This window comes from Theobroma cacao, chromosome 7 (genome assembly GCF_053813885.1).
Source record: "Theobroma cacao isolate CCN51 chromosome 7, ASM5381388v1, whole genome shotgun sequence".
NCBI lineage: Eukaryota > Viridiplantae > Streptophyta > Magnoliopsida > Malvales > Malvaceae > Theobroma > Theobroma cacao.
In genome coordinates this window covers 9,949,248-9,976,015 of record NC_142645.1, presented here as the reverse complement: position 1 = coordinate 9,976,015, position 26,768 = coordinate 9,949,248, and the positions used below count along the sequence as shown (strand labels likewise).

Below are 26,768 nucleotides of genomic sequence, written 5' to 3'. Positions count from 1 at the left end.
GATTTGAATTGGATTGAGGATTAAATTTCACTTGATTTCTCATTTTTAATTGCCTTTTCACATGTTGAGCATTCACCTTCACAGGGTTTTTCTTCCAGTTCCTCTTCCTTCTTTATTTCCCGTTACAACACTCCTAACTTTTCTCAAATCTCTTTAGCTCTTTCACAGTTGCAAACTCTCTTGTAATTATTATCATCAAATGTACAAAAAAGAGTATGCATAGCCTTAGCATTGAGTTGTACCATATTCATGTCACTTGTACCCCACCTTCTTTCTTCCTTGATTGACTTTTACAGACCATCAATAATTGTCCACCAAACTTCATAATAATTGATTAGAATTCTTCCAATAAAAGGTACAAACACATATGTTATTATTTTAGAAGGACATGGTACACGCCTCATGATTTGACACCAATAGCTGTACATCAACAATTTGTCATTAATTCACACCACAAGCTATAGCATCAACAATTTATCTTTGCCCACATTCCCTAGCAGATCCCATCGAAGATTTCCCAATAATAGATTTCCACAGATTTTTTCCCCATAAAACTACCTCAGACTTTGTCTACTCTGTCATAAACACCTCACTTATTCTTTAGACACCCTTTTCTCGGCCAAGAAACATGGAATTTTCCCCTGTAATTGGAACTTTGCTTTCTTTCCTTGTTGTTGGGATACTGATAGGGGGATGGAGAATTTTAGACTGGGTGTGGTTGAAGCCAAAGAGGCTGGAAAGGTGCCTGAGGAAACAGGGTCTTAGAGGGAATTCTTACAGGTTTTTGTCTGGAGATATCAAAGAGAGCTCTGACATGAGTAAACAAGCAAGATCCAAACCTATGCCCCTAAGTGATGATATTGCGCAATATGTTAGTCCTTTCCTTCATCAAACTGTCAAGAATTATGGTATGTCTAAATTATAGCTTATTTTTCTTTGCTTTTTTTTTTTTAGTTTATTTTGATTAACTCCATCGAACCTTGATCAACTTAATTGGATGTAATCTTCTTTTATCTACTAAATCTCGTTTTAATCTCTTAATTGTTGGAATGTTCTTTTTTTTTATCAAATTATGATTTTATTACAAAATTTTTTGTGTTTTTGTCATCTTAATAACATGATAATTCTGCTTTCTTCTACTAATTATGCTAAACTATTCAATACTATGTGGAAAATTAATGCGATTTGTCAATAGGAAGAAGGTAGTTGGAGGTATTACCTTTTCTTCCTTTTTGAAGCAGCTCTAGGATATTTCCTACTGTACGTGTATGGGCTTGCCCATTGAACTTCAATTTGGAATTTCGGTTGAAAATGAAAAGCATTTCAATTAAAAATAAAAAAGAAAACAAGTTACTTACATTCATGTTTTCAATGAGGTTTCAAGTTTTGAATGATTTTTTTAATTTGTTTTATTCTGTAAAGTGCTCAATCAGTTATTTATTGAGATCTCTATATCGATAAAATTTATTTTTGGTCTATTTAGTTTTGATATATATATGATTCTTTATCACTTTTTTAATATATAATTAAATAAATCCATTTGATTAAGAAAAAAATTCATACTAAGTCGATAATTTTAGTTACGTATATGACTGAAAAACGAAGAAAAAGATATAAAAAAAATTTACCTAAGTTTTTTTCGGTGAAAACACTACTTAATGGAAAGAAGTATTACCAAAAAAAAAAGAGAAAAATGTTTAAATTCAGAGCGAAGAATATAAGGAAATCTTTTCCCAAGTTTAATATAAGTAATTTAAGCTAATTCTTTTTCCAGAAGATTCAACAGAATGTGCAAACTGTATTCTAATTTATTGAAATGGCAAATGGGAGAAAAATAGGATACATGAGAGTGAAGGATAATTTATTTAATAAAGTCCTTTGGAGGCCACAAGCCATTTGGCTGAAGTTGGGTATGACGTCATGTTTGGTGGGTATGATGTCATGTTTGAGTTAAAGGGTTAAATATTTTTATTTTTTTAAAATTTTGATCCCAATTACACAAAATTCATTAATTTTCAAAATGAATACTGTACTCTAAAAAAATATTTTTTGTCAAATTCATAAGTCTAATCGTTAGTCAACCGTTAATATTTTATCAATTTGATTATGTAACAAAGATAAAAAAAAATAATTTTACCCTTAATTAATTTTTAAAATTACTATTATAAAATTTTTTTAATTTTATTATTAATTAAAAAAAAACTTCCCTAGATGGGGAGCACTGGAGCTTCCTTGGGGAGCTCTAATCAAACTTCTTGGGGAGCCCAATCGGGACTCCTAAGGGAGCACCAGCGCTCCCCTCCCTTGGGGAGCACTGATCGGTGCTCCTTTCTCTTGGGATCACTGCCTTTTCTTGCGGAGTTGGAGAGCATCGACGCTCCTTTCTTTTTTTTAAATTTTTTTAAAATATAATAATAATTTTTTAAATTAATAAAAAATATATTTTAATTTTTTCTTAATTTTTGTTAACGGTGTTTACAATTTTGAGACAGATTATCTATTTCGAAAGCTAATAAACCCGTTTAAAATTTTTACTAAAATTTAAAGAGCAGGAGTATTTTATCTTTGGATTAATAATTGTTCAATTCTTATTCTTTCTATAGGTAAGAATTTCCTATCTTGTATATCTATAATATATATAAAAATAAGATGTTTCAATTTCTTTCAATTTTTTTCAATTGAATGACAAATGTCATTCAATTAGAACTTCTTTTTATTTTTTTGACCTTTCGTTTTCTATTGCATTAATTTTTTTTACACTTTATGTTAAAAATAAGTTGTTTTTGACATTTGAAGGATTTTTTTTATTTTTTTTACTTTAATTTATTTTAATAAAAATACTTGAAAACAATAATTTCTAACTTTTAATACTTAGAAGATAGATTCATTGAATATTTATCAATTATAATTTAATATTATTTTTTATCTATATTCTCTTATTCTACATAAACCTGAATCTATAGTATATAGATATCTCTTTTATACATAAATGTTTAAATTTTAATAAATATCCATTCAATTCATTATATAAAAGTAGAATAATTGATTGGGTCAATTGATTGACATTTGTCATTCTTAATTAAAGTAATATTTTTACACCTTATGTCAAAACTACATTGTTTTTGACACTTGAAGGGTTTTTTTTTCTTTTTTACTTTTATTTATTTTAGTAAAAAATATTTGAAAACAATAATTTCTAACTTTTAATGCTTATAAGATAGATTCATTTAATATTTATCAATTGCAATTTAATATTAATTTTTGTATATATTCTCTTATTCTGTATCAACTTGAATCTATAGTATATAGACATCTCTTTTATACATGAATGTTTAAATTTTAATAAACATCCATCCAATTCATTGAACAAAATAAAAAAGTCAAAAAGGCCTACTCATTTCTCAATATACATGGCACACAGTCATCATTGAATAAATAAATCAATTAAATTTGATAACATTTAGCCATTCATTTTATATATAAAAGACATATAATACTAGAAATTACTAACTATTTTATATTGATAGAATCTTTAAATTATACTGTTGCCTTATATTCTACAACTGTTTATTTTAATCTGTTAATAGTATAGGTTATATACTTTTTCAATTCTTAATAGTTTATTATACATCTAATAATCTTTGATAGGATTATCGTCCTTTTTGAATAAATTCTGTTTTAAATAGGATAACTAATTGGGTTAATTGGTTGTCATTCTCAATTGAATTAATTTTTTTTTACACTTTATGTCAAAACTGCGTTGTTTTTTTACATTTGAAGGGTTTTTTTATTTTTATTTATTTCAGTAAAAAAATACTTGAAAACAATAATTTTTAATTTTTAATGTTTAGAATATAGATTCATTTAATATTTATCAATTACAATTTAATATTATTTTTTGTTTATATCCTCTTATTCTGCATGAACCTGAATCCATAGTATTTAGATATACTGTTTACATTCCAATAAATATTCATCCAATTCATTGAACAAAATAAAAAAATCAAGAAGGTTTATTCATTTCTTAATATACACAATGCATAGTCATCATTAAACAAATAAATCAACTAAATTTGACAACCTTTAACCATTCATTTTATATATAAAAGATATATTATTAAAAATTAGTAATTAATTTATATTGATAAGATTTTTATATTATACGGTTGCCTTATATTATATAACTGTTTATCTTAATCTGCCAATAGTACATGTTATATACTCTATCATTTCTTAATATTTTACTGTTTTATAATCATATATGTAGGTGCAAATTTTCGGTAATTGAAATTAGAGCAAATAATTATTTTCAATTAATACCAGTTTATTTTTTCTGCTAATAGTAAAAATCGAACATTCATGCAGTTGATTAATACAATATTGTTTTCTCTACAAACTCTTGTAAAGGTACCAAATTGAAATCTACTATAACATAATCAATATTTTTTATGATTTTTTTCGTAACGTAGTTACAGGCACCATCCTAGTAATAGTAATAGTAGCAATGATATAATACTAAAGTGCATAATGACTATTCAATTAATATCTCAAACCAATTCAAAATGCTGGAAGGATATTAGGTTCTGTTTTCTATCCACTAAGCATGTGGTCTGAGACAAATGCAGGCAAGAATTCTTTTGTTTGGATTGGTCCGAGACCAAGGGTGACCATCATGGAACCTGAACAAATAAGAGAGATATTTACCAAATTCAATGACTTTCAGAAGCCGCGTAGCTACCCTGTTGGCAACTTACTTGTATGTGGACTTGCAAACCTGCAGGGAGAGGAGTGGGCTAAGCATAGAAACATTATCAACCCTGCATTTCATCAAGATAAGTTGAAGGTATGTTTTGTTTCGACTTTATATTTCTTTTTCAATATGCGATATGCATGTTTTAATTATTCTGCCTGTTCATTCTCTTATCTTTATAAATTGGGTCTGTTTAAGAATAAGGGTGGAGCTAGCTAACTTTTATTGAGAAGTCAAAGACTAAAAGAAAAAAATACTAAAAATTTTCAAAACTAATACGTTGAATTTAATCAACAATTAAAAAATTCATAATAAACAATTTTATATAACATATAAATCAAAAAGAATAAGAAAAGCAAGACTTACAATAACTTTTTAAGAAAGTTGTGTTCGACGATATTGCATAGATTCAAATTCATCAATTATTGACTTTGTACTGAAACGATTAGTAATGTCTTTTTCAATATAAACAACTAAATTATTTATAAGAAACTCATCATTTATTTCGTTTGAAAATCTTCTTTTCACAATTTTCATTAGATTTGGTGGCTCAAGTATAGGAGAATCATTTGGATGATTTGCTTACTTTCTTTTAAAAAATTTGTCAATTATTTTCAACTTATTCATACTTTAATCAAATCTTTAAAAAATTAATACAATCAACATCTAATATTCTTAGTTTTTTTATATTTAAACTTAAAATACTAAATATAAAACTATAATGTATAAATATATAAGTACGATATACAATATTTAACACAATGGTCAAATATATAAATAGTTAAATAATATAAATAATAAAAAAAGATAAAAAAAATTTTACCTTTTCTTAGTTTCATACAATAGTGGTGAATGGTAATTATCCAAGCTCATAAATCTCTTTTCAAGAATGAAGTGTGTTTTAATAGTGAGTTACATGGAAAAGAGTAAAGTAAAAATAAGAAGACAAAAGAGAAGAGAAAGATTAAAAGATAGAGAGAGAAAGATGTGTGAAGAAACTTAATTAAGAATTAAGGTAAAATTGAGTAGAGATTGTGAAGTTATTTTGTTATTTTTTATTAGTATAAATTATTAAATAAAAAAACTATTTGGAAGGTATAAAAAATATAAAATAAATAAATAATTTCAAAATTTTTGAAAAGTCATAACCTCATAAATATACTATTTTCCATAATAATTAAAATATATATATATATATATATAAAGTAAATATGTTTAAAAATTTTGGAGGGGTCGTGGCCCATTAACATATGACCCTCCGCCCGTCTCAGAACTTGATGAAATATTTAGTTTGAATTGTTTACGAGGGATTCTACATGTTACAGTTTCAATGAGCTCTATTTTGACCATTTATTGATGGATCCAATAACATTTACTTGATCCCACTCTTAGAGTGCATGTGGGAGTTTGTAAATAAAAGAATATTGTAGAGTAAATTAAGTGAGAATTTGAGTAAATAGAGTGGGGAGTTAACAATTCTCTTTTACCAGAGCAAAGGTTAAGGACCCACTCTTATTTGTATTCAAAACCTCTCAACATGAACAGGAACTACAACATAATCATTATTTAACCTACAATTTTTGTAGTAATCAACTACATTAATTCAAAACTACTCGAGTTCGTCTAAAAATAATCTTTCCAGCTTAAATCTAGTATTCTTCCACTAACTAGTGATATAAGCATTTAAATCTATATTTCTTCCTTACCTTGGTGAGCCATTAGTGAGAGAAACCTCTGAAAATCTTAACTTCTTTGAAAGAAAACAAAATCTGTCGAAATGCCTATGATCAGTACTGGAAATCAAGGGTTTGCGAATTTAAAAGTTGAAAAATGCTACCTTTGTAGGGTCAAAATTCAAAACAAAGTTGGAAATCTTCAAAAATGGGGTTGTTTTAGTGAGAGAGAGCAAGATGGTTGCTGGAAGTTGAGAGAAAAGTGTGGAACAGGCGACCAAGGTTGCAAAATATGAAAAAGAAACCTATAATGGAAAGTTTTTGGGTGAGAAAATATTGTTTTGCTCTTATTATTTTTGTGTAAACAGTGACAATTGAAAGAAAACGAAATTTATTGAAATGCTTAAGATCAATACTGAAAATCAAGGGCTTGCAAGTTTAAAAGTTGGACAACGTTACCTTATTGGTTTGAAACCCAAAACGAAGCTAGGAATCTACAAATATGGGATTGTTCTAGTGAGAGAGAACAAGAGGGTTACTGGCAGTTGAGAGAAAATGAAAAAAAAAAAAAAAAACTAAAAAGGAAAGTTTTTAGGTGAGAAAATATTGTTTTACCCATTTTATATTTGTATAAATGGCAACAAGTATCGATACTTTCAAGTGAAGTATCGATACTATAGTTCTTGAGTTTCAAGTATCGATACATATTCATCAAATATCGATACTTGTTCTTCAAAATCCTTTTAAAAGCTTTTTGGATAGGAAGTATCAATATTTGCTCTTCAGATTGATACTTCTCTTCTAAAATGTAAAATTTCATTTTGAAAACACATCCTTTTGACTTACATCTCTCTCATATAAACATATACACTTGTAAACTTGAAATTTGGGCATTTCTAAAGAAGGTTTTCCAGATCTTCAAACTAAAACACGTTTTAAATTTGCTCACAAAGTAAGATTTACTTTCCTATCCTTCATCTAAGGTGGGAGGTTTTAAATTTCGTTGGTTTTTTTGGGTGTTGTGTCTGGTGAGGAAGCCTTATTGGAACACCTGGAAAATGCAGTAATAATGGAGAAACATCAAGGAATATTGATGGCTCCCAGCACTAAAATTAACTTATTGCAGTGAAAGGAATATTGGCTGCAACGCCATTGAAACTTGATACTGCTTGAAGAAATTTCATCCCTAGTTTGCTTTCCATGTTAATGAGTACCTAGAATATATATCTAATTTGTTCAAAAGTACCAATTAAGGTATCTTTTCCTGATTTGGAAATCGTTACAGAACATGCTGCCAGCATTCTATCAAAGTTGTATTGAGATGATCAGCAAATGGGAGAAGATGGTTTTCGTAGAGGGGTCAAGTGAGTTAGATGTGTGGCCTTATCTCATAAATTTGACAAGAGATGTGATTTCCCGAGCAGCATTTGGAAGCAGCTACGAAGAAGGAAGACGAATTTTCCAACTACTAGACGATCAAATCAATCTTACAATGCAAGTTATACAGTCAGTTTACATTCCGGGATCATGGTAAAATTTGTTACTTTCAGAGCTCAATCCATATTTTTTTTTTTTTGGACAGAAAATACATTTCATTAATTCCACAATTGTCATATAGAGTGAGATAATCAATATTAGACAAAGATAAACATCCCACCCCTTTTGTTTCTTATCCCATGGAGTTGAGCCTCATTAAAAACCTTATCATAGTAAACCCTGTGGGACAAACCTATGATAAGGAAAAAAGATTACTCATCTACCATGCAATATTACAATTTCTTATACAAATTCAATTTACCCCTCATGACTTAGGAACATATTTCTATCATTATCAACAGCTTTTTGGATTAACACTGGTAATTCTGATAAATCTTTCCATTCTATCATCTCATCCACCATTCTTTTAGCTGTTTGAGCAATCGAATGTGCTGTCCGATTGGTCATGCTTTAACTATTTATTTTTTAGGGTATTTTTTTAAGTACTAAAAACCATATTTTATATTTGTCTTATCCAAAGGTTTTTACCAACTAAGACAAACAGGAAGCTGAAGGTGATTGTCAAAGATATAAAAGACTTACTCAAGGAAATGATAAAGAAAAGAGAGAAGGCAATTAAGGCGGGAGAAGCTAGTAAGGATGACTTATTAGGCATACTTGTAGAATCCAACATTAAAGAAATTCAAGAACATGGGGATCACAAGAACATGGGAATGAGTATTGAAGATGTGATTGAGGACTGCAAGCTGTTTTACTTTGCTGGCCAAGAGACCACCTCCATTTTGCTGGTTTGGACAATGATTTTGTTGGCAAGGCATCCACATTGGCAGACTAAGGCAAGAGCAGAGGTTTCGCAAGTTTTTGGTGACAGTAAACCTGATTCTAATGGCATGAACCGTCTGAAAGTTGTAAGTCCTATTCTTCAATTCTATTTGAATATAAACTGTCTAAACTTCTCTGTATCTAGGATGTAATTTGAAACCTTACATAGTTAAAAGCAACATCACCAGCAGCTAGGACTAGGAGTAACACATAATTCCTCTTTTTAGCTATTTCAACAACTTGCCTTAATAGTTAGTACCATTTTTAGAAGGCAATATTGGAATGTACTTTAATTTGAGAATTGGACCAATTAAGAGCACACTTCTCTAATTTACTTTAATTAATTCAATGCCACAGGTAACAATGATCTTGTACGAGGTTCTCAGGCTCTACCCTGCAGCAATTGCATTAACACGCTCCGTTCCGAAAGAAACAAAACTGGGAAAAATGTTGTTACCAGCTGGTGTAGAAATTTCACTTCCTGTGCTGCTGATTCACCATGATCAAGAACTTTGGGGCAAAGATGCACATGAGTTTAATCCTGACAGGTTCTCGGAGGGGGTTTCAAAACCAACAAAGAGTCAAGTCATATATTTCCCTTTTGGATGGGGTCCTAGAATGTGCATCGGAATGAACTTTGCTTTGATGGAAGCAAAAATGGCGCTTGCAATGATTCTAAGGCAATTCTGGCTTGAGATTTCCCCTTCCTATGCTCACTCTCCTTGCATCTTTCTTACTTTACGGCCACAACATGGTGCTCACTTGATTTTACATAAACTTTAGACTCAGTAGCGAATTCAGGATTATGATTAAGATGTGGCTAAAAAGTAATTATAAGCGTAATAAAACTGTATATATATATATATATATATATATAAAGTTTTTGTCACGACTCAAATTCGGGGCCATGATTAATGCACGAGTATCGATGGCAGTGACCCTCTTAACCCATGCAAGCTTATGATAACAAATAAACCAAAATACACATATGTGCCTAATGAGACTCATCACCATGGAATTATATGTGAAAAGATATAAACATGATTATATCATATATCAAAAAATATCAAATCAATCTGCACGCTCATGCACTCATAATGTAGAAGCAATATACATCATAATCCAATGTATAGGCCATATTGTGATGAATACAATACATAAGCCATCTTGTGGCAATTTTTCATTATCTCAATTATTACATAACATAAACAAGTCATAACACATAACAATCAAATATAAAAGACTAGACCAAACCAGTAGAGTACGACTCAAGGAAAATGCGCTATCACTTACTAGATGCCACGACGATCACCTACCAAAACCAACTATAGAAGCAGGTCCTCCCAAATGACAATGAACCAAGCAATTTACTAATCTAAAATAATAAATGCATCTTACAAATGTGAGTTATAAATAACTTCATGGGCAGATATGGGGAGAGGGAACAAACTAAACGAGAGAGTGTTTATCGAAGATACTTTCAAAATAATGCACGTAATTCATTTCCAAACAAATCAAAATCTGCCTTTCAGGCATAACATATATACAAAGAGTTTGGAAGTTCAATTTTCGAGCAATATCAAATGTCCAAAGACACATTACATGACAAGCACCATCAATCATTCATAAATCTCAAATATTTTTCTCAATGAATTCAAATTTGTTTTGGAATGTTTAAATAAAGTTTTGTTGAAAATCCATTAATAAACCTTTGAAATGAAATTAGTTATTTGTAAAATGTTCAAGTATTTCAAATGAGAGCAAACATTTCAAATAAAAAAAGAAGGTATTTGAAAAGAAGTTCATTTCATTTAGAGACCCCTAATCAAAACTATTTGATTTTGCAAATACATAATCCATACTAAATCGAATAATTCAAGTTCAAACACCAAAGTCGAAACTAATATTAAAATTCAAACACCAAAGTCGAAACAATATCAAAGTCCACACACCAAAGTCGAAACTAATATCAAAGTCCAAGCCAATGTGTCAAATATTGTTAAAAATAGATTGTGGAGCATTAATTAGATAGGACAATCAAATCAAATAATGCATCTAGTCCAAATAGTCACCAACCATATAACAAAGGGGTATGTTAGAAATGTTAGCTCATTGAATAAAGTAACAAGAAAATCTAAAAAGGGAGATGAATTGGATTTTAAAAATTTTGGGAAGTGTAAAACATTCTACTATAGTCGACTATGGTTGCAGTTCTTTTAATAGGCCAGCTTCAATGTCTTTCAAACAAACTCGTGATCGACTATGAAAACTTAAGAATCAATCCTAGACAAGCGAACTCATTTTTGAAAACTTGTAAGAGGAATTTCAACAAAAACCTTGATGTGCATTCAAGTTTTAATCAAAACTACTCAATCAAACATAGGCAAATGATCACTTTGTAATGTTTAAAAACATTCTTCAAAAGTAAATTAAATGAAGGCAACTTTGAGAAAAATATTTCAATAAATCTTTTCAACAAGTGATAGACAAATGATAATGGTTTGAAAAGATTTAACAAAGAGACATATCAACATGTGAAGCATATAAATCAAAATGCAAGAAATTTATGAAAGGGGTTTTCTTGAAATGAAATGCAACAAATCAAAGAAAAAATAAAAATGAAGACACAAGATTTTTATAAAGGTTCAACTTTCTCAAATGCCTATATCATCTACCTTGGAACACTAAGGAAAATTACTTTAATTAATTCAATGCCACAAGTAACAATAATCTTGTACGAGGTTCTCAGGCTCTACCCTTCAATCATTGCGTTAATACGCTCCATTCCGAAAGAAACAAAACCAGGAAAATTGTTTTTGCCAGTTGGTGTAGAAATTTCACTGCCTGTGTTGTTGATTCACCATGATCAAGAACTTTGGGGCAAAGATGCGCATGAGTTTAATCCTGACAGGTTCTCGGAAAGGGTTTCAAAAGCAACAAAGAGTCAAGTCATATATTCCCCTTTCGGATGGGGTCTTAGAATCTGCATCGAAATGAACTTTGCTCAGATGGAAGCAAAAATGGCGCTTGCAATGATCCTAAGACAATTCTGGTTTGAGATTTCCTCTTCTTATGCTCACTCTCCTTGCGGCATTTTTACTCTACGTCCACAGCATGGTGCTCACTTAATTTACATAAACTTTGGACTCAGAATCAAATTCAGGATTTTGAATGAGACATGGTAAAATGTAATTATAAGGGTAATAATACTATATATGTATAAAGTTTTTGTCACGACTCAAATTCGGGGCCACAACCGACGCAAGAGTATCGATGGGAGTGACCCTCTTTGTTAGGAATTTTGAGAATATAGTGCCCTAAAAAGCAAGTATATTCTCATGCTTAATTTCATTAAATTTATTTATAATGAAAGTATATTTTGATAATAAGACAAAGAGTTTGTTTAATTAAGTATTCATTATCTAGTTATTAAGGTACTATGATTCTATTGAGATATTAAAATACATTTATATGAAAAGTCATACATAGGAGACATGTATTTTATTTAAATCTAAAAATTGTTCACAGTCATATAATAAAGCTGGTCACTTTATTGTGTTAAGGCTGTAGTGTCCAGATTACTTCCAACGAAACGAATGTGGTTCATTTCAAGGGAATGATAAGTCTCAAATCATTGAAATGGCTGACTTCGAGTAATGACACTATAACATGAACTGAAATCATGTGAAAATCAAATTTAAGTTTAACTGTTACTTAAATCTTGATCTTACACTTATTCATTTGCTTAAAATAGAATCAAAATCCTAATGGATAGTGGACTTATGTTTAATGTCGTTTTAATCTTTGATTTACCATGAGCATGATCATCATAAAATATTAATCTAGACTCCGTATTTTGAGATTATAATCGAGATGAACATCTGAGAACATATATCCAGATAATGGAGTTCATAACATTAACATCACTTCTAATGATTTCAGGAAAATTGGTGATTAATCTAAGCCCAGTGAATTGATAAATTAGCTACTCATCACATCTAAATACTCAAAAGTTTAGATCTAGAGTATTGAATCAGTAATTGGATGAAATATGAGACTAAGGGACAAAATTGACATAAAAGGTAAAACAATAATTTCACCTTTGTCATTAGATGGTTATGAGGGTTCACAATATAATGTTTGTAATTGGACAACTAATAATTAATATCAAGTATTGAATTATTTCTTGCAATTACAATTAATCCAAGAGTGCAACCATGAATCTATGGTGGAGTGATTTTATGATTAATAAGCTTGAATTATTTTTAATAAGATTAAGAATAATTCCAGTTTATTGGAGTTTGGAATATCTATGTCCAAATAAATTTCCTACTTAGCTTCGTAGAATTCAACTTGTTTAAATTGGAATGCATGTTTTAATTTGATTAACTAAATTGTGTACAAAAACAGCAACTTTAGCATTTTTTTTTTTTATAATTAGGAAAGGGGGATTCGAACCCTGCTCTTTAGGTAAGGGGATCATGCACCAACCAATGAGTCAAATGCTCGGGTGCAACTTTAACATGCTTGGTCTTAATTTAGACAAGAAAATATGTTTGTCTTAATTTAAGACAAGAAAAATATTTTTTGTCTTAATCTAGACAAGAAAACATATTTATCTCAATTTAGACAACATAAAATATTTTTGTCTTAATTAAAGACAAGAGTTGTCTTAAATTGAGATAATGCTAAGAAAATTCTTGCAAATGAATATAGACATCCATGTTGAAAAAAGGAAACTCCATGTTTGACTATCACTCTTTTATTTATTATTATTTTTTTTAAAATAAAGATGGATAATAATAAAATAAGATTTGTTATTCAATAAGGAGTTTTATTTTATCAAGAACTCTCAATGATAAATAAATAATTAAATTATTTATTTTTTAATTTTAATTTTGATAATTATGGAGCATGTTTGATACTTTCATAACTCTAAATGGATGGTCAAGATTGATTCAAAGGTATTTCATTTTAATTAAACTTTTGAGGCAAGAGTTTTAATAAAAAGAGAAGAGATTAGAAGAAAAAAATGAAACGTACTTTTTCTTGAAAAAGTTTCAACCGTCACTTCTCTTCTCCTTCTCCAAACTTTTTCGAAGAAAATAGAAATAAAATTGGTTGTCATCTAGTAATCTTATATTCCACACCTTGTCCACTCAAGGTTCAGGTTGAAAGTATTTTTGAAGAATAAGTGATAAACTTGTTTAGCTGAGAAATCATTCATTGGTATGGTGGTGTCCAGAAATAAGAATCTCAAAATAAAAAGTATGGTTTTTCTTACTTAATAGATTCTCTTTTTTTTAGGATGTGATTATGTTACTTGCAATAATAATGATGTGTGTTTGCACTTGTGTAATTGGATTGCTTGCTTCCTTTTATAAAAGAAATTTTTGAAATCCTATCTTGTTACATAACCAAAAGAAAAATGTTAAATGCAAAATTTTCTAGGACAATTAATGTGGCAAAAACCTTGAATCATACATCATAACATACAACCATACATTGATCACATCAAGATAGTTAAATATATGCAAAGGTGCCAACCATGCAAAATAAATATAAAAAACAAAACTTGCACTCTTAACCCATGCAAGCCCATGATAACAAATAAATCAAAATACACATATGTGCCTCATGGGACTCATCACCATGGAATCATATGTGAAAAAATATAAACATGATTATATCATCTATCAAAAAATATCAAATCGATCTGCACGCTAATGTGCTCATAATGCAAAAGCAACATACATCATAATCCAATGTATAGGTCATATTGTGACGAATACAATACATAAGCCATCATGTGGCAATTATTCATTATCTCAATTATTATAGGACATAAACAAGTCATAATCCATAACAGTCAGATATAAAAAACCAAACCGGATTAGCAGAGTATGACTCAAGGAACATGCGCTAACATTTACTAGATGCCACGACGATCACCTACCAAAACTAACTATAGAAACAGCTCTTCCCAAAGGACAGCGAACTAAGCAATTTACTGATCTGAAATAATAAATGCATCTTACAAATGTGAATTATAAATAACTTCATGGAAAAATATGGGCAGAGGGAACAAACTAAATGAGAGAGTGTTTATCGAAGATACTTTCAAAATAATGCAAGTAATTCATTTCCAAACAAATCAAAGTCCGCCTTTCAAGCACAACATATATACCAAGAGTTTGGAAGTTCAATTTTCGAGCAATATCAATTCCAAGGACACATTATGTGACAAGCACAATCAATCATTAATGAATCTCGAATCTTTGTCTCAACAAATACAAAATTGTTTTGGAATGTTTAAATAAAGTTTTGTTGAAAATCCATTAATAAACCTTTGAAATGAAATTAGTTATTTGTAAAACATTCAAGTATTTCAAATGAAAGAAAACATTTCAAATAAAAAAAGCGTTTAAAAAGAAGTTAATGTTTAAAATAAAGTTCATTTTATTTAGAAACCCCTATTGAAAACTATTTGATCTCGCAAATAGATAATCCGTACTAAATCGAGTAATTCAAGTCCAAACACCAAAGTCGAAACTAAAATTAAAATTCAAACACCAAAGTCGAAACTAATATCAAAGTCCATATCAAAGTCTAAACACCAAAGTCAAAACAAATATCAAAGTCCAAACCAATGTGTCAAATATTGTTACAAATAGATTGTGGAGCACTAATTAGATACGATAATCAAATAAAACAGTGCCATCGCACTAGAAAGGTTTGGTATAAATAGTCACCAACCATATAACAAAGGGGTATGTTAGGAATTATAGCTCATTGAATAAAGTAACAAGAAAATCTAAGAGGGGAGATGAATTGGATTTTAAAAATTTTGGAAAGTGTAAAACAATATGCTATAGTTGACTATGGTTGTAGTTCTTCTAACAGACCAACTTCAATGTCTTTCAAACAAACTCATGGTCTACTATAAATACTTAAGGATCGATCTTAGACAAAAGAACTTATTTTTGAAAACTTGTAAGAAGAATTTCAACAAAAACCTTGATGTACATGAAAGTTTTAATCAAAGCTACTCAATCAAACATAGGCAAATGATCACTTTGAAATGTTTAAAAACATTCTTCAAATGTAAATTAAACAAAGGCAACTTTGAGAAAAATATTTCAATAAATCTTTTCAACAAGTGATAGACAATGATAATGGTTTGAAAAGATTTAACAAAGAGACAAATCAACATGTGAAGAATATAAATCAAAATGCAAGAAATTTATGAAATGGGTTTTCTTGAAATGAAATGCAACAAATCAAAGCAAAAATAAAAATGAAGACACAAGAATTTTATAGAGGTTCAACTTTCTCAAATGCCTACACCCTTCGTTTGGAACACTAAGGAATTTCAAATCCACTAACAAAAATGAGCTTTTTACAGGATCAAGCGAAACCTTCACAATAGCTTTTTTTAAGATTAAGTGAAACCCTCACAATATCTTTTTAACAGGATCAAGCGAAGCCTTTACAATAGCCTTTTCACCAGATAAAGCGAAACCCATGGTTTTTAACGAGCTCAACCACAAACCCACACTAAATTTTCAATGATGAGTTAGAACTTTTATAAAGAATAGAACGTGTGTTTTTAGGAGGTGGATTTTGCTAGTTTGGTACAATGGAGGAAGAATGCCTAACATTGGATTTGAAGATAAGATATAAAGATAGGAGTGAAAGCACAAAGAAACTTTAGCTTAAGAAGGCTTGGCTTTTCTCATTTTTTTCAAGACTTTGATCCTTAAAAGTTTGACTTTTTTCTTTCTTCTTCCTCAATTTGAAAAGCTTCTAAATGGTCTTTTTTATATTTAAAGAGGTCTTGGCGCCATTGGAGGTGATTAAAGTAAGAAACTACTCGTTTTCCTTTTGAATTTTGCCTCTAATGGTCATCTATAGTCGAATAGAAGTTCTCTAATCGATCCTCTTTCAAAAATCTTATATTTTTTTCATCAGAACTTGGAGGGTCGACTATAGCTTCATTAGGGTCAATTATGGCACAATTCCAAGGTCGACTATAGCTATGTCTTTTTCAAGCTTTCTAGTCCGTTCTTGCCTTACTCTAGGATCTATTGGAGCTTTGTTTTTCAGGATTCTTTGACATTTTAGCATGTCACTCTGTGTAGACACTTACTTTTAAATATATATATATATATATATAAATTAAATTAATTAGTTAATAAAAAAAAAATTGTGATTTGCTACCATGCCAAATGGTAGCTAGCTAAGATTGGACTGCCATAGCAATCTACTTCTCCTTCCCCAAGTTGAATCAACGCTTCTTTCTCCCAAGGCTTGCCAATTTTGGCTAAACCTTCTTCCTCTTTACGATTTACCCCACTTTGCCCCTTTCTTTCAAATTGTGAAAAGATAAAATAAATTTAAAAAATTTAAGGGTTTGGCAGCAAGTTGCCAAACCAAAAGACATTGCCATTGGCTAGGTTTAAATAGCTAGGTTTCGGTGGATGAAGTGCCAAAATGGCACTGTTTTGTGCAAGGAATAGTTGAACCATTTGGAGCAATTCCAAGCACCAAACGGTGCGTTCCAACCAGTCTACTTTGGGTTCCTAGAGTAGATAAATAGGCATCTTTCTCAAAAGCTCGATTACCTTGGACCACACAGAGTCAAGCTAGGTATGATCTTTTTTGTATTGGGCTACTGATTTGGGCTTTATTTGTTGTAATTTTGGATTGTTGCTTTGGATATTATCTAATGAGCTTCCTTCATGGATCTTGATATAGTTTGAGTCTCATATTTTGTTGAAATATAAATTAATTTAGGTATGTGATTAACTAAAAGGAGAGGATAATATATATATATATATATATAGAGAAAAATTATATAATGTAAGGGTAGGGATCTTAATAAAAAAAGCAGAAAATTAAAATAGAAACTAAATAAATATTTAAGTAACAAAGAAGGAATAAGTTTAGATAGATGGATTAAATAGAAATACAATAAAGGATAATATATTCATGTAGGAAAATATAAAATATATATATAAATATTCAGCTAAAAAACACATATTTGAATAGGAAGGAATAAAGAAATACTTAGGTATAGAGAAATAAAATTAAATAGATAAAAGAAAAAAATATATATACATATGTTTATTCATAAGAAAAATAGACTAGGTAAGAAGTAAAAATGATAATAAAATATGTATTTATAAGAAAGTGAGGTAAGTAAATGAAAAGGATAGATTTAAAATATGTTTAATCACAAGAAAATAGGTTAAGTGAGCAAGCAAAATAAAATTTATTTGGTCTTAAAAATAAAATATATATATTAATATATTTATTCATAAAAGGGATAGGTTAATTAAAATATGCATATAGATAGTAATAGAATGGTTAATCTTGGATTAACTCCAATGATGGAATTTCACCCAGGAAAGCAAAGAGCTAGTTCTCAATAACCTCATAATTCATGAATGATACCAAATGTTATGGAAGGATGAAAATCAAGCATTCAACTCATGAATATATTTAAAGTAAGCACTCAAGCATCAGTGTATACCAATTGTCTAGATTCAAGAAATAAATATTCAATTGGTAACTTATAAGCTCAAGTTGGATGCACACAAAGTCTTTAGATCATGCAAACATTTAAGCTCATGGAGGATGTAGTTAACATTTAAATGCATGTTCAAAAATAGTTCAACTATGTCATCACAATATATGTCATAATCAAACTTGACAATTAAATTCACATTTAAATGCATTGCTCAAGTCAAGTTTTAGACTTTAAACATTAAGGTCAAGCAAAAATAAATGTCATTTAAGCATGTGACATGACAAACTACAATGGATAAACTAAAAATATTTTCAGAAGTTCAATGTGTTCATCACAACCAATTCCATATGCATAATCAAGAAATCAATTTTGAAACAATCAATTAATTAAGCACAATCATAAAGCATATTCCAATAATTAACTCTAGACCAAGCATTTTAACATTTTGTTTTGTCAAGAAATGATTTAATCAATTTGACCATATGAACATTTTATTCTCAAGAAATAATGTCATCTATGCAAGCATGTGAGTAATAATAAGATCAACATATGCAAACATTTACTCATGCATTCATTTTCATAAAGAACAAGTCATAATAGCATTTTCAACACAAGGCACAGTTGTTCAAGTTTTCCATGCATTAAATCCAATCAACATAGAAGAAATAAGAAAGGTTTTCAAGAAAATCATTTAGTTTCTCTTTTCAAAAATTTTCCATGAAACATACAAGATTAGAGTTAGACATGCTTTATGCAAAATCATGAGCTGAAAGTCATTCAATATCATTTAGTTATTCTTTAAATAATTTATGAAATGTGTAGTGAGTATAATTAATATGATATTTTCAAATATCTCTCAATCATGTACCAAACATGCCCTTATAACTATTCAAGCTTACAAGCAATCATGCACATCCAATAAGAACAAGTCAAAAAGTATTTTCATCATGATGCAAACTTGTTCAAATCATAAATCACTATAGGCTCTAGGATGGCAAGGATATTTCATATCAATTCAAGTAATCAATTCATGTCAAGCTCATCATTAACCAATTTAAACTATTCAAGCAAGGTCTAAATTATGGATAAAGATTGTTCCAAGGTCGACTATGGTTGTGTCTTTCTCAAGTTTTCTCACCTGTTCTCGCTCATTCTTGCATATGAATGACTTGCATTGCTCTAGGATAGATTGGAGCTTTGTTTCTTCAAGATTCCTTGACATTTTAACATGTAACTTTGACCATATTTTCCTTGTGATCAAATGTTGAGTGATGACTACGTTTCTTGACTTGAAGTATGCTTGTTGTAGTGTAGATTGATGATCTTGGAATGCTTTGAGATGAACTTCACTATTTTAGAACCTATCTTGCAACTTCAACATCTCAAAGGTAAATGTTAGAAGGATCATAAATAGAACTCTTTTAAGCAAATTTAACACTCATACAATTAAGTCAATCAAGTTTGTAAAACAAGTGTGTTATAATTCAATAACTTCAAGAATTCACACAACTAAAACAATCAAGCTTGCAATCATGTAAGAACAAATATATGAGAGCTAAATCATTTCAAGAATTTGTTAAGGATCATTTAACTAATGTTCAAGCAAATTTGATCATTTTGTTATAATCAAAACCATAATCATTTTAAAGCTAACAAGGTAAAACTCCAATAGCTACAGAATCAAAACTAAGCATGATGCACAATGGCTAATGGCTATTATTGCTAGCTACAGGTCCACAACTTAAGTAAGCTCCACTAAAACATTTTATTTTACATATTTCCAATTATTTCAATGTTCATTTAAAAACAAAAGGGTGAATGCATTCCTAATCTAAGATCAAAGGGTAAAAAAAAAACTAATTCAAAGTATCCAAAGCTCATTTCTAAATAAAGGATTAATCCAATCATCAAGAAAAAAAATCAAAACAAACCAAAGATTGAAACAAAACTAAATAAAAGTCATCAATCATACAAATCTCTCAAAGACAAGTTGAACCAATGCTCGAGTCTATGCAAAACTAATCATTTTTCATTCCAAATTTTCAAACCATCAATCATCCAACTAATCATAGACAAATAGCAATTTTGAAGTATCAAACATTTGAAAGGCTTGGTCCCCACGTGTAAAACTAAATATATAATAGCATATTTACATATTATACTTAGCTTTCATCAAACAAACTAGAAACCATCGTTCACATCACAAAATTTATCGAAATACATTTCAATGCGAGGTGTTAGAATGAACATGCTTAATTATATCAAAATAATTAAAAACGATGTATCTACCCATCTCATGGAAGTGTGCCTTTCCTCTTGACACATTTCGTCGAAAGCTCAACTTCTTCAAAACTCAAACTACTCCAACAGTACCTAAAATGATGTTTAATCAATAATATCTTCAAAGACCCATAATAATTTTGTAGTACAATAAATACTCATTTCTAACTCTATATAACCCATGCTTAAATCCAAAGATTTTATCTAATAGTTGTTCTAAAACTTATACCCATCAAATATTCAATTCAACTTACACATTTCCTTACCTTGGCGAGCTCTTACGCAAGGGTTCTAACAAATCTTGAAACCCTAGGTAGAAAATTTGGATCCAAAGAAAAAAAATAAAAATTAAAACTTGAAACCTATTTTTGAAAGAGGGTTAAGAAAGATTTAAGAACTAGAAATCCTTACCTTTAGTTATTGAAGGTCAAGGTTTAATAATGCAGTTTGAAGGTCTTGAGAGTTGAGAAATTTGAGATAACAAGAGTGGAAGAACAAACAGAAATGAAGGAGGCTCGAGTTTTGGGGGTTTTAGGGTTTTATTTTTCTACTGCTGTGCTCTAGGGTCGACTACATAAGGTAAGGGGTTGACTATGACTATGATTTTGCTCTAAAGCCGACTTCTCTGAAAAGGGGGCGAGTAGTTGATCCTATTCCAGAAAACTACCATTGTTCAAAAAAAAATCCCTATGGTCAACTTCTCAAGGGCAAGGGTCGACTCTTCAACCTCCAACTTACAGAAATTCACCCTTTTGAGTTCCAAATCAGCTCTAATCCACCCACTGACCTTCAAGTTTTTTATGTATGGTTTCTTAAGGTTAGAAATGAAAGAATTTTTAGGCTAGTCCTTATATTTCCTAAGCTCACCAAGTTAGTTATCTAATATGTCTAAATAATGGAAACTAGAGATTTCACAGTTTTATACCTATAATAATAAAGGAAATTAAGATAAGCTGCCACCACACGCCACCCCATTGGCTCTGCCTTTGACTCTAGTGCTAAAATCATCAAATTATATGTCAAACCAAATCAATAATCATATTTATCATGTAAATGTTAATCAAAATCTAGCACTCCTTTAGGAGAATAGATATGGAATTACACAAAAACAAAAATGATAATGATAATCTTGTAGAAGTAGCGTTAAGACGGAAGTTTCATTAGCATGTACTTATGGGACGAATTGCTACACCTATGCTATGGTGTTTTTTTAAGCTACGAAAAAAATCTTTTAAGCATTGAAAATTAAAAATATAATACTAAAAATTTCATGAATTATTTAAAAATTTTAAATAAATATTTATTTTTATATTGTGTTTAATCAAATCTTTATTTTTTTAGACCAAATAGATTATATGATTAACAGTTGACTGATCATTATTAGTCAAAATATCATTTATCATTTTTTATGTCACCTAATGTTAAGATATCATAATAATGATGATACAATATGGTGATATGACATAATAATATAATCATGTGATATTTCATTTTTCACATCAACATCATGTCATCACCACATAAGTATAAAATAACAATTTAATTACAATTATATTTTTTAACACACTTTTTTAAAAAAATTTAATTTGTAATTTCATCTAAAATTCTTACATAAGATAAGAATTTTTACTTTGAAAGCCAAACACTTTTCTTTGCTTTTATAATAATAATAATAATAATAATAATAATAAAACTCTTCAATGAGCTAAGCCAAAAACTCTCTAATGCCATAGCTAGTCAAGCACTTTGGTACTCTAAAATGCTCAATTTTTTTTTTGAAAGACAATTTCATATCATAATTAAGCTTTACAAAAGATTACCATTTTCAAGTAATAAACCAAAGACACTTATCTATGGTGCCATGACACAATTACTTACAAAAATTCACATATCTTCCCTTATCAGGTTGCCTACCAGATTAAGATGAACTTTTCTTATCCATATCCCATAGCAAAATGTTTATATTTATCTACTAGTGTTTGGATTGTGCTCATGTCATGATGAAAAACACTATGCCCAAGTCTATTATTGGAGGAAAAAGAACAAGTTGTGACGGATGTAGCTTAGTTTATTTTCATAGACAAGATTGATGCATTATTATTAGAGTTAAAAGTTATTGATTGTACTTCAAAAGTACCATTTGTTCCACATTAAATCAAATGAACATGGGAAAAAGGAAAGTATTGGCATGTTAAAATTGCATAGTAGGGTAGTAGGCAATAGAGTTGGGGCACAAAATTAAGATTATTTATCTCAAAATGAAGGGATCTGGTTTAAATCTTAAATTGGGATAGCATATTCATCTTTGACTACGGAATCTAAAATTAAATGTGAAGAAGGAAAGACATCAGGAATTAACAGAAAAAAAATCCATCTAATTAAAGGCACAATTATCCTAGACAGACATGGTACACGTCGCCTGCCTGGACACCAGTAACTTCTTATCAGCTGTAACATCAACCATTTGTCTTTGCCCGTTGCACAAGCTTTTTACCCCATAAACCTACCTCAGTCTTTGTCTACTCTTTCGTAAACAACCCACAAACTCTTCAGACACCATTTTCTCAGCAAAGAAACATGGAGGTTCCCCCTGTAATTGGAATTTCACTTTCTTTCCTTGTTGTTGGGATATTGGTATGGGGATGGAGAATCTTAGACTGGGTGTGGATGAGGCCAAAGAGGCTGGAAAGGTGCCTGAGGAAACAGGGTCTTACAGGCAATTCTTACAGGTTTTTGTCTGGAGATATCAAAGAGAGCTTCGCCATGAGCAGACAAGCAAGATCCAAACCTATGCCCCTCAGTGATGATATTACGCAATATGTTGGTCCTTTCCTTCATCAAACTGTCAAGAATTCTGGTATGCCTAAATTGGAATGATCTTCTTTCATCTACTAAATCTCGTTTTAATCTCTTAATAGTTTGAATGTTGTTTTTTTGGATCAAATTATCATTTTATTACAAAATTTTTAGTGTTTTGTTCCATCTTAGTAACATGAAAAATGGTTTTAGTCCGTTCAGTTTTGACATGTATTTAATTTTGTTTCAATTTTTTGATACATAATTAAATGAATCCATTTAATCGATGATTATTTTAATTATATGTGTCGATTACTGTGATCGTTGAGCATAGGAAGTTTTATTCAGCCTAAACAGTGATTAATTGAAAGAAATACTATCAGAAAGAAAATGTTTAAATTTAGATAAAAAAAATATAGGAAAATCTTTTCTGAACAACATAATTCAAGTTTAGTATCAGTAATTTAAGCCAATTTTTTTCCCAGAGTATTTTAATATTGAAATGGCAAATGGGAGAAAAACTAAAAAATACATGAAAGTGACGGATAAGCCAAAAGACCATTGGAGCCCACAAGCCATTTTGCTGAAGTTGGGTATGATGACATGTTTGGGTTAATAATTGTTCAATTCTTCTTCTTGCTGTATATTATCAAAAATGATTATTGAATAAATTTTTATTACTGTTTTAATGGCATTGAAAACATTAATGGATAACATAAGCAGTCAAATACAAGAATTATAAAATATTGGTTAAGTACATGAGGTAGATTCCAACAACCTAACATTTTATTAAAGGAATATTCAAAATTGAGTAATTAAACACACTGAAAGCATTTAATTAATCTTTGAATTAAAATTTTAATTCCCAATGCTTTGATATGAAATCTGGGGAAAATGCAGGCAAGAGTTCTTTTTCTTGGGTTGGTCCGATTCCAAGGGTGACCATCATGGAACCTGAAGAAATAAGAGAGATATTTACCAAATTCAATGACTTTCAGAAGCCGCATTCCAACCCTCTTGTCAGCTTACTTGTAAGTGGACTTGTAAACCTCGATGGAGAGGAGTGGGCTAAGCATAGAAAGATCATCAACCCTGCATTTCATCAAGATAAGTTGAAGGCATGTTCTATTTCCACTTTTGATTTCTTTATCAATATGCATCCTTTAATTATCCTGGGTGAGGTCATTATTGCAACTGAGTCAGAGTAGCACTGGGTATTCCTTCCTTGGTTTGTTTTGAGTGTTGTGGCTGGTGAGGAAGCCTTTATGGGAACACCTGGAAAATGCAGTAATAATGGAGAAACATCGAGGAAAATTTATGGCTCCCTGCACCAAAATTAACTTATTTCATCCCAAATTTGCTTACGGTGTTAATGAGTACTTAGTATATACATGTATTAATTGTTCAAAAATAGTACCAATGACGGTAATCTTATCCTGATGTGGAAATCATTACAGAACATGTTGCCAGCTTTCTATCAAAGTTGTATTGAGATGATCAGCAAATGGGAGAAGCTGGTTTTCTTAGAGGGGTCTAGTGAGTTAGATGTGTGGCCTTACCTCGTAAAATTGACAAGAGATGTGATTTCCCGAGCAGCATTTGGAAGCAGCTACGAAGAAGGTAGACGAATTTTCCAACTACTAGAGGATCAAACCAGTCTTACAATGCAAGTGGTACAGTCAGCTTACATTCCGGGGTGGAGGTAAAATTTGTTATTTTTCACAGTTCAATCCATTTTGTTCAAGGATTTTCTTCTTTATGTGCTAAAAGCTATATTTTACATTTGTCTTATTAGGTATCTACCAACTAAGACAAACAGGAAGATGAAGGTGATTGCCAAAGATATAAAAGACTCACTGAAGGGAATGATAAAGAAAAGAGAGGAGGCAACTAAGGCGAGTGAAGTCAGTAATGATGACTTGTTAGGCATACTTGTAGAATCCAACATTAGAGAAATTCAAGAACAAGGGGATCACAAGAACATGGGAATGAGCATTGAAGATGTGATTGAGGAGTGCAAGCTGTTTTACTTTGCTGGCCAAGAGACCACCTCCGTTTTGCTGGTTTGGACAATGATTTTGTTGGCAAGGCATCCACATTGGCAGACTAAGGCAAGAGAAGAGGTTTTGGAAGTTTTTGGTGACAGTAAACCAGATTCTGATGGCTTGAACCGTCTGAAAGTCGTAAGTCCTGTTCTCCGATTATAATGGACCAAATTAAGAGCACATTTTTCTATATTTACTTTAATTAATTCAATGCCACAGGTAACAATGATCTTGCACGAGGTTCTTAGGCTGTACCCGGCAGTCGTTGCACTAGGGCGTTCCGTTCCGAAAGATACGAGACTGGGAAAATTGTTGTTACCAGCTGGCGCAGAAATTACGCTGCCAGTGCTGCTGATTCACCATGATCAAGAACTTTGGGGCGATGATGCACATGAGTTCAATCCTGACAGGTTCTCGGAAGGGGTTTCGAAAGCAACAAAGAGTCAAGTCATATATTTCCCTTTTGGATGGGGTCCTAGAATCTGCATTGGACAGAACTTTGCTCTGATGGAAGCAAAAATGGCGCTTGCAATGATCCTCAGACAATTCTGGTTCGAGCTTTCCCCTTCCTATGCTCACTCTCCCTGCACCAACATCACTCTACGTCCACAGCATGGTGCTCACATAATTTTACATAAACTCTAGTGCTAAAACGATCAGGTTATATGTTAAACAACCCAATCAATAATCACATTCATCGTTCATCATGTAAATGTTAATCAAAATCTAGCGTTCATAGTGTAACACAATTCAAATACAAGCGTAGGGGCCAAGTCTCAAACTCTCAATGAAGCATGTACTTATGGGATGAATTGCTAGACCTCAACTATGGTGCTTTCTCTTTTAAGCAACAAAAAAGATCTTTGAGACATTGAAAATTAAACTCAGGAGAACCAATCTGTCTGTGAAATATCTAATTGGCTCAAGGTTCAAGAGTATCCGAAGTCTCACATAAGTTACTCTAAGTTCACTTGTCTAAGTCTGAAAACCAATAAACCATTGGTTAATTTTGTACCATTTTTCAGATTTCTTCAAACATTGGAAACAAGGGCTTTCAAACCCCTAAATAGAGGTTTTGGGTGTTTCCCATCCTAGTTGAATTTTGTTGCTGGTGTAATGTTAACACTAGACTCTTAATTTGGTTTGAATTTTGTCTTAACGTGTTAGACACGACAAACACATTTAAATACATTTTTTTAATCGTGTTATCGTATTTAAATGTGTATATGTGACACGTTTATTAACTTATTAAAAATAATTATTAAAGATTATTTTAGCTTTATATAAATAATTTTAAATAATTATTTTAATAAGTTTTTTTAATTTTATAAATGTAATAATGTAATTATTATGATTAAAAATTATGAATGATT

General features: G+C 30.5%; 2 protein-coding genes, 1 long non-coding RNA gene and 1 pseudogene across 3 annotated transcripts; 3 read left to right on the top strand and 1 right to left on the bottom strand.

Annotated features, from left to right (window-relative positions):
• Positions 1 to 474: 474 nt before the first annotated feature.
• LOC18594468 (cytochrome P450 72A397-like) lies at positions 475 to 9,698 on the top strand. Its single transcript, XM_007022037.3, has 5 exons — positions 475 to 908; positions 4,626 to 4,843; positions 7,709 to 7,953; positions 8,441 to 8,828; positions 9,100 to 9,698. The coding sequence occupies exons 1-5, from the start codon at positions 629 to 631 to the stop codon at positions 9,523 to 9,525; spliced, it is 1,557 nt and encodes a 518-aa protein (XP_007022099.3). The 5' UTR covers positions 475 to 628; the 3' UTR covers positions 9,526 to 9,698.
• Positions 9,699 to 11,453: 1,755 nt separating this feature from the next.
• LOC108662771 (cytochrome P450 72A397 pseudogene) lies at positions 11,454 to 11,927 on the top strand (annotated as a pseudogene).
• Positions 11,928 to 19,685: 7,758 nt separating this feature from the next.
• LOC108662940 (uncharacterized) lies at positions 19,686 to 21,423 on the bottom strand. The gene is made up of 3 exons (XR_001928829.2): positions 20,966 to 21,423; positions 20,821 to 20,863; positions 19,686 to 20,647 (listed from the first exon to the last, which is right to left on the bottom strand). It is a non-coding gene; the product is annotated as an uncharacterized LOC108662940 (long non-coding RNA).
• Positions 21,424 to 23,066: 1,643 nt separating this feature from the next.
• LOC18594466 (cytochrome P450 72A397-like) lies at positions 23,067 to 26,221 on the top strand. Its single transcript, XM_018124881.2, has 5 exons — positions 23,067 to 23,411; positions 24,251 to 24,468; positions 24,808 to 25,052; positions 25,146 to 25,533; positions 25,615 to 26,221. The coding sequence occupies exons 1-5, from the start codon at positions 23,132 to 23,134 to the stop codon at positions 26,038 to 26,040; spliced, it is 1,557 nt and encodes a 518-aa protein (XP_017980370.2). The 5' UTR covers positions 23,067 to 23,131; the 3' UTR covers positions 26,041 to 26,221.
• Positions 26,222 to 26,768: the final 547 nt, after the last annotated feature.

Bases quoted from the DNA above. Each gene is read 5' to 3' on its own strand.
- LOC18594466 (XM_018124881.2), top strand. From the start codon at position 23,132: ATGGAGGTTCCCCCTGTAATTGGAATTTCACTTTCTTTCCTTGTTGTT. The intron at 23,412-24,250 runs GTATGCCTAAAT...GGGAAAATGCAG, and splicing joins TCAAACTGTCAAGAATTCTG to GCAAGAGTTCTTTTTCTTGG. The intron at 25,534-25,614 runs GTAAGTCCTGTT...TCAATGCCACAG, and splicing joins GCTTGAACCGTCTGAAAGTC to GTAACAATGATCTTGCACGA.
- LOC18594468 (XM_007022037.3), top strand. From the start codon at position 629: ATGGAATTTTCCCCTGTAATTGGAACTTTGCTTTCTTTCCTTGTTGTT. The intron at 4,844-7,708 runs GTATGTTTTGTT...AAATCGTTACAG, and splicing joins TTCATCAAGATAAGTTGAAG to AACATGCTGCCAGCATTCTA. The intron at 8,829-9,099 runs GTAAGTCCTATT...TCAATGCCACAG, and splicing joins GCATGAACCGTCTGAAAGTT to GTAACAATGATCTTGTACGA.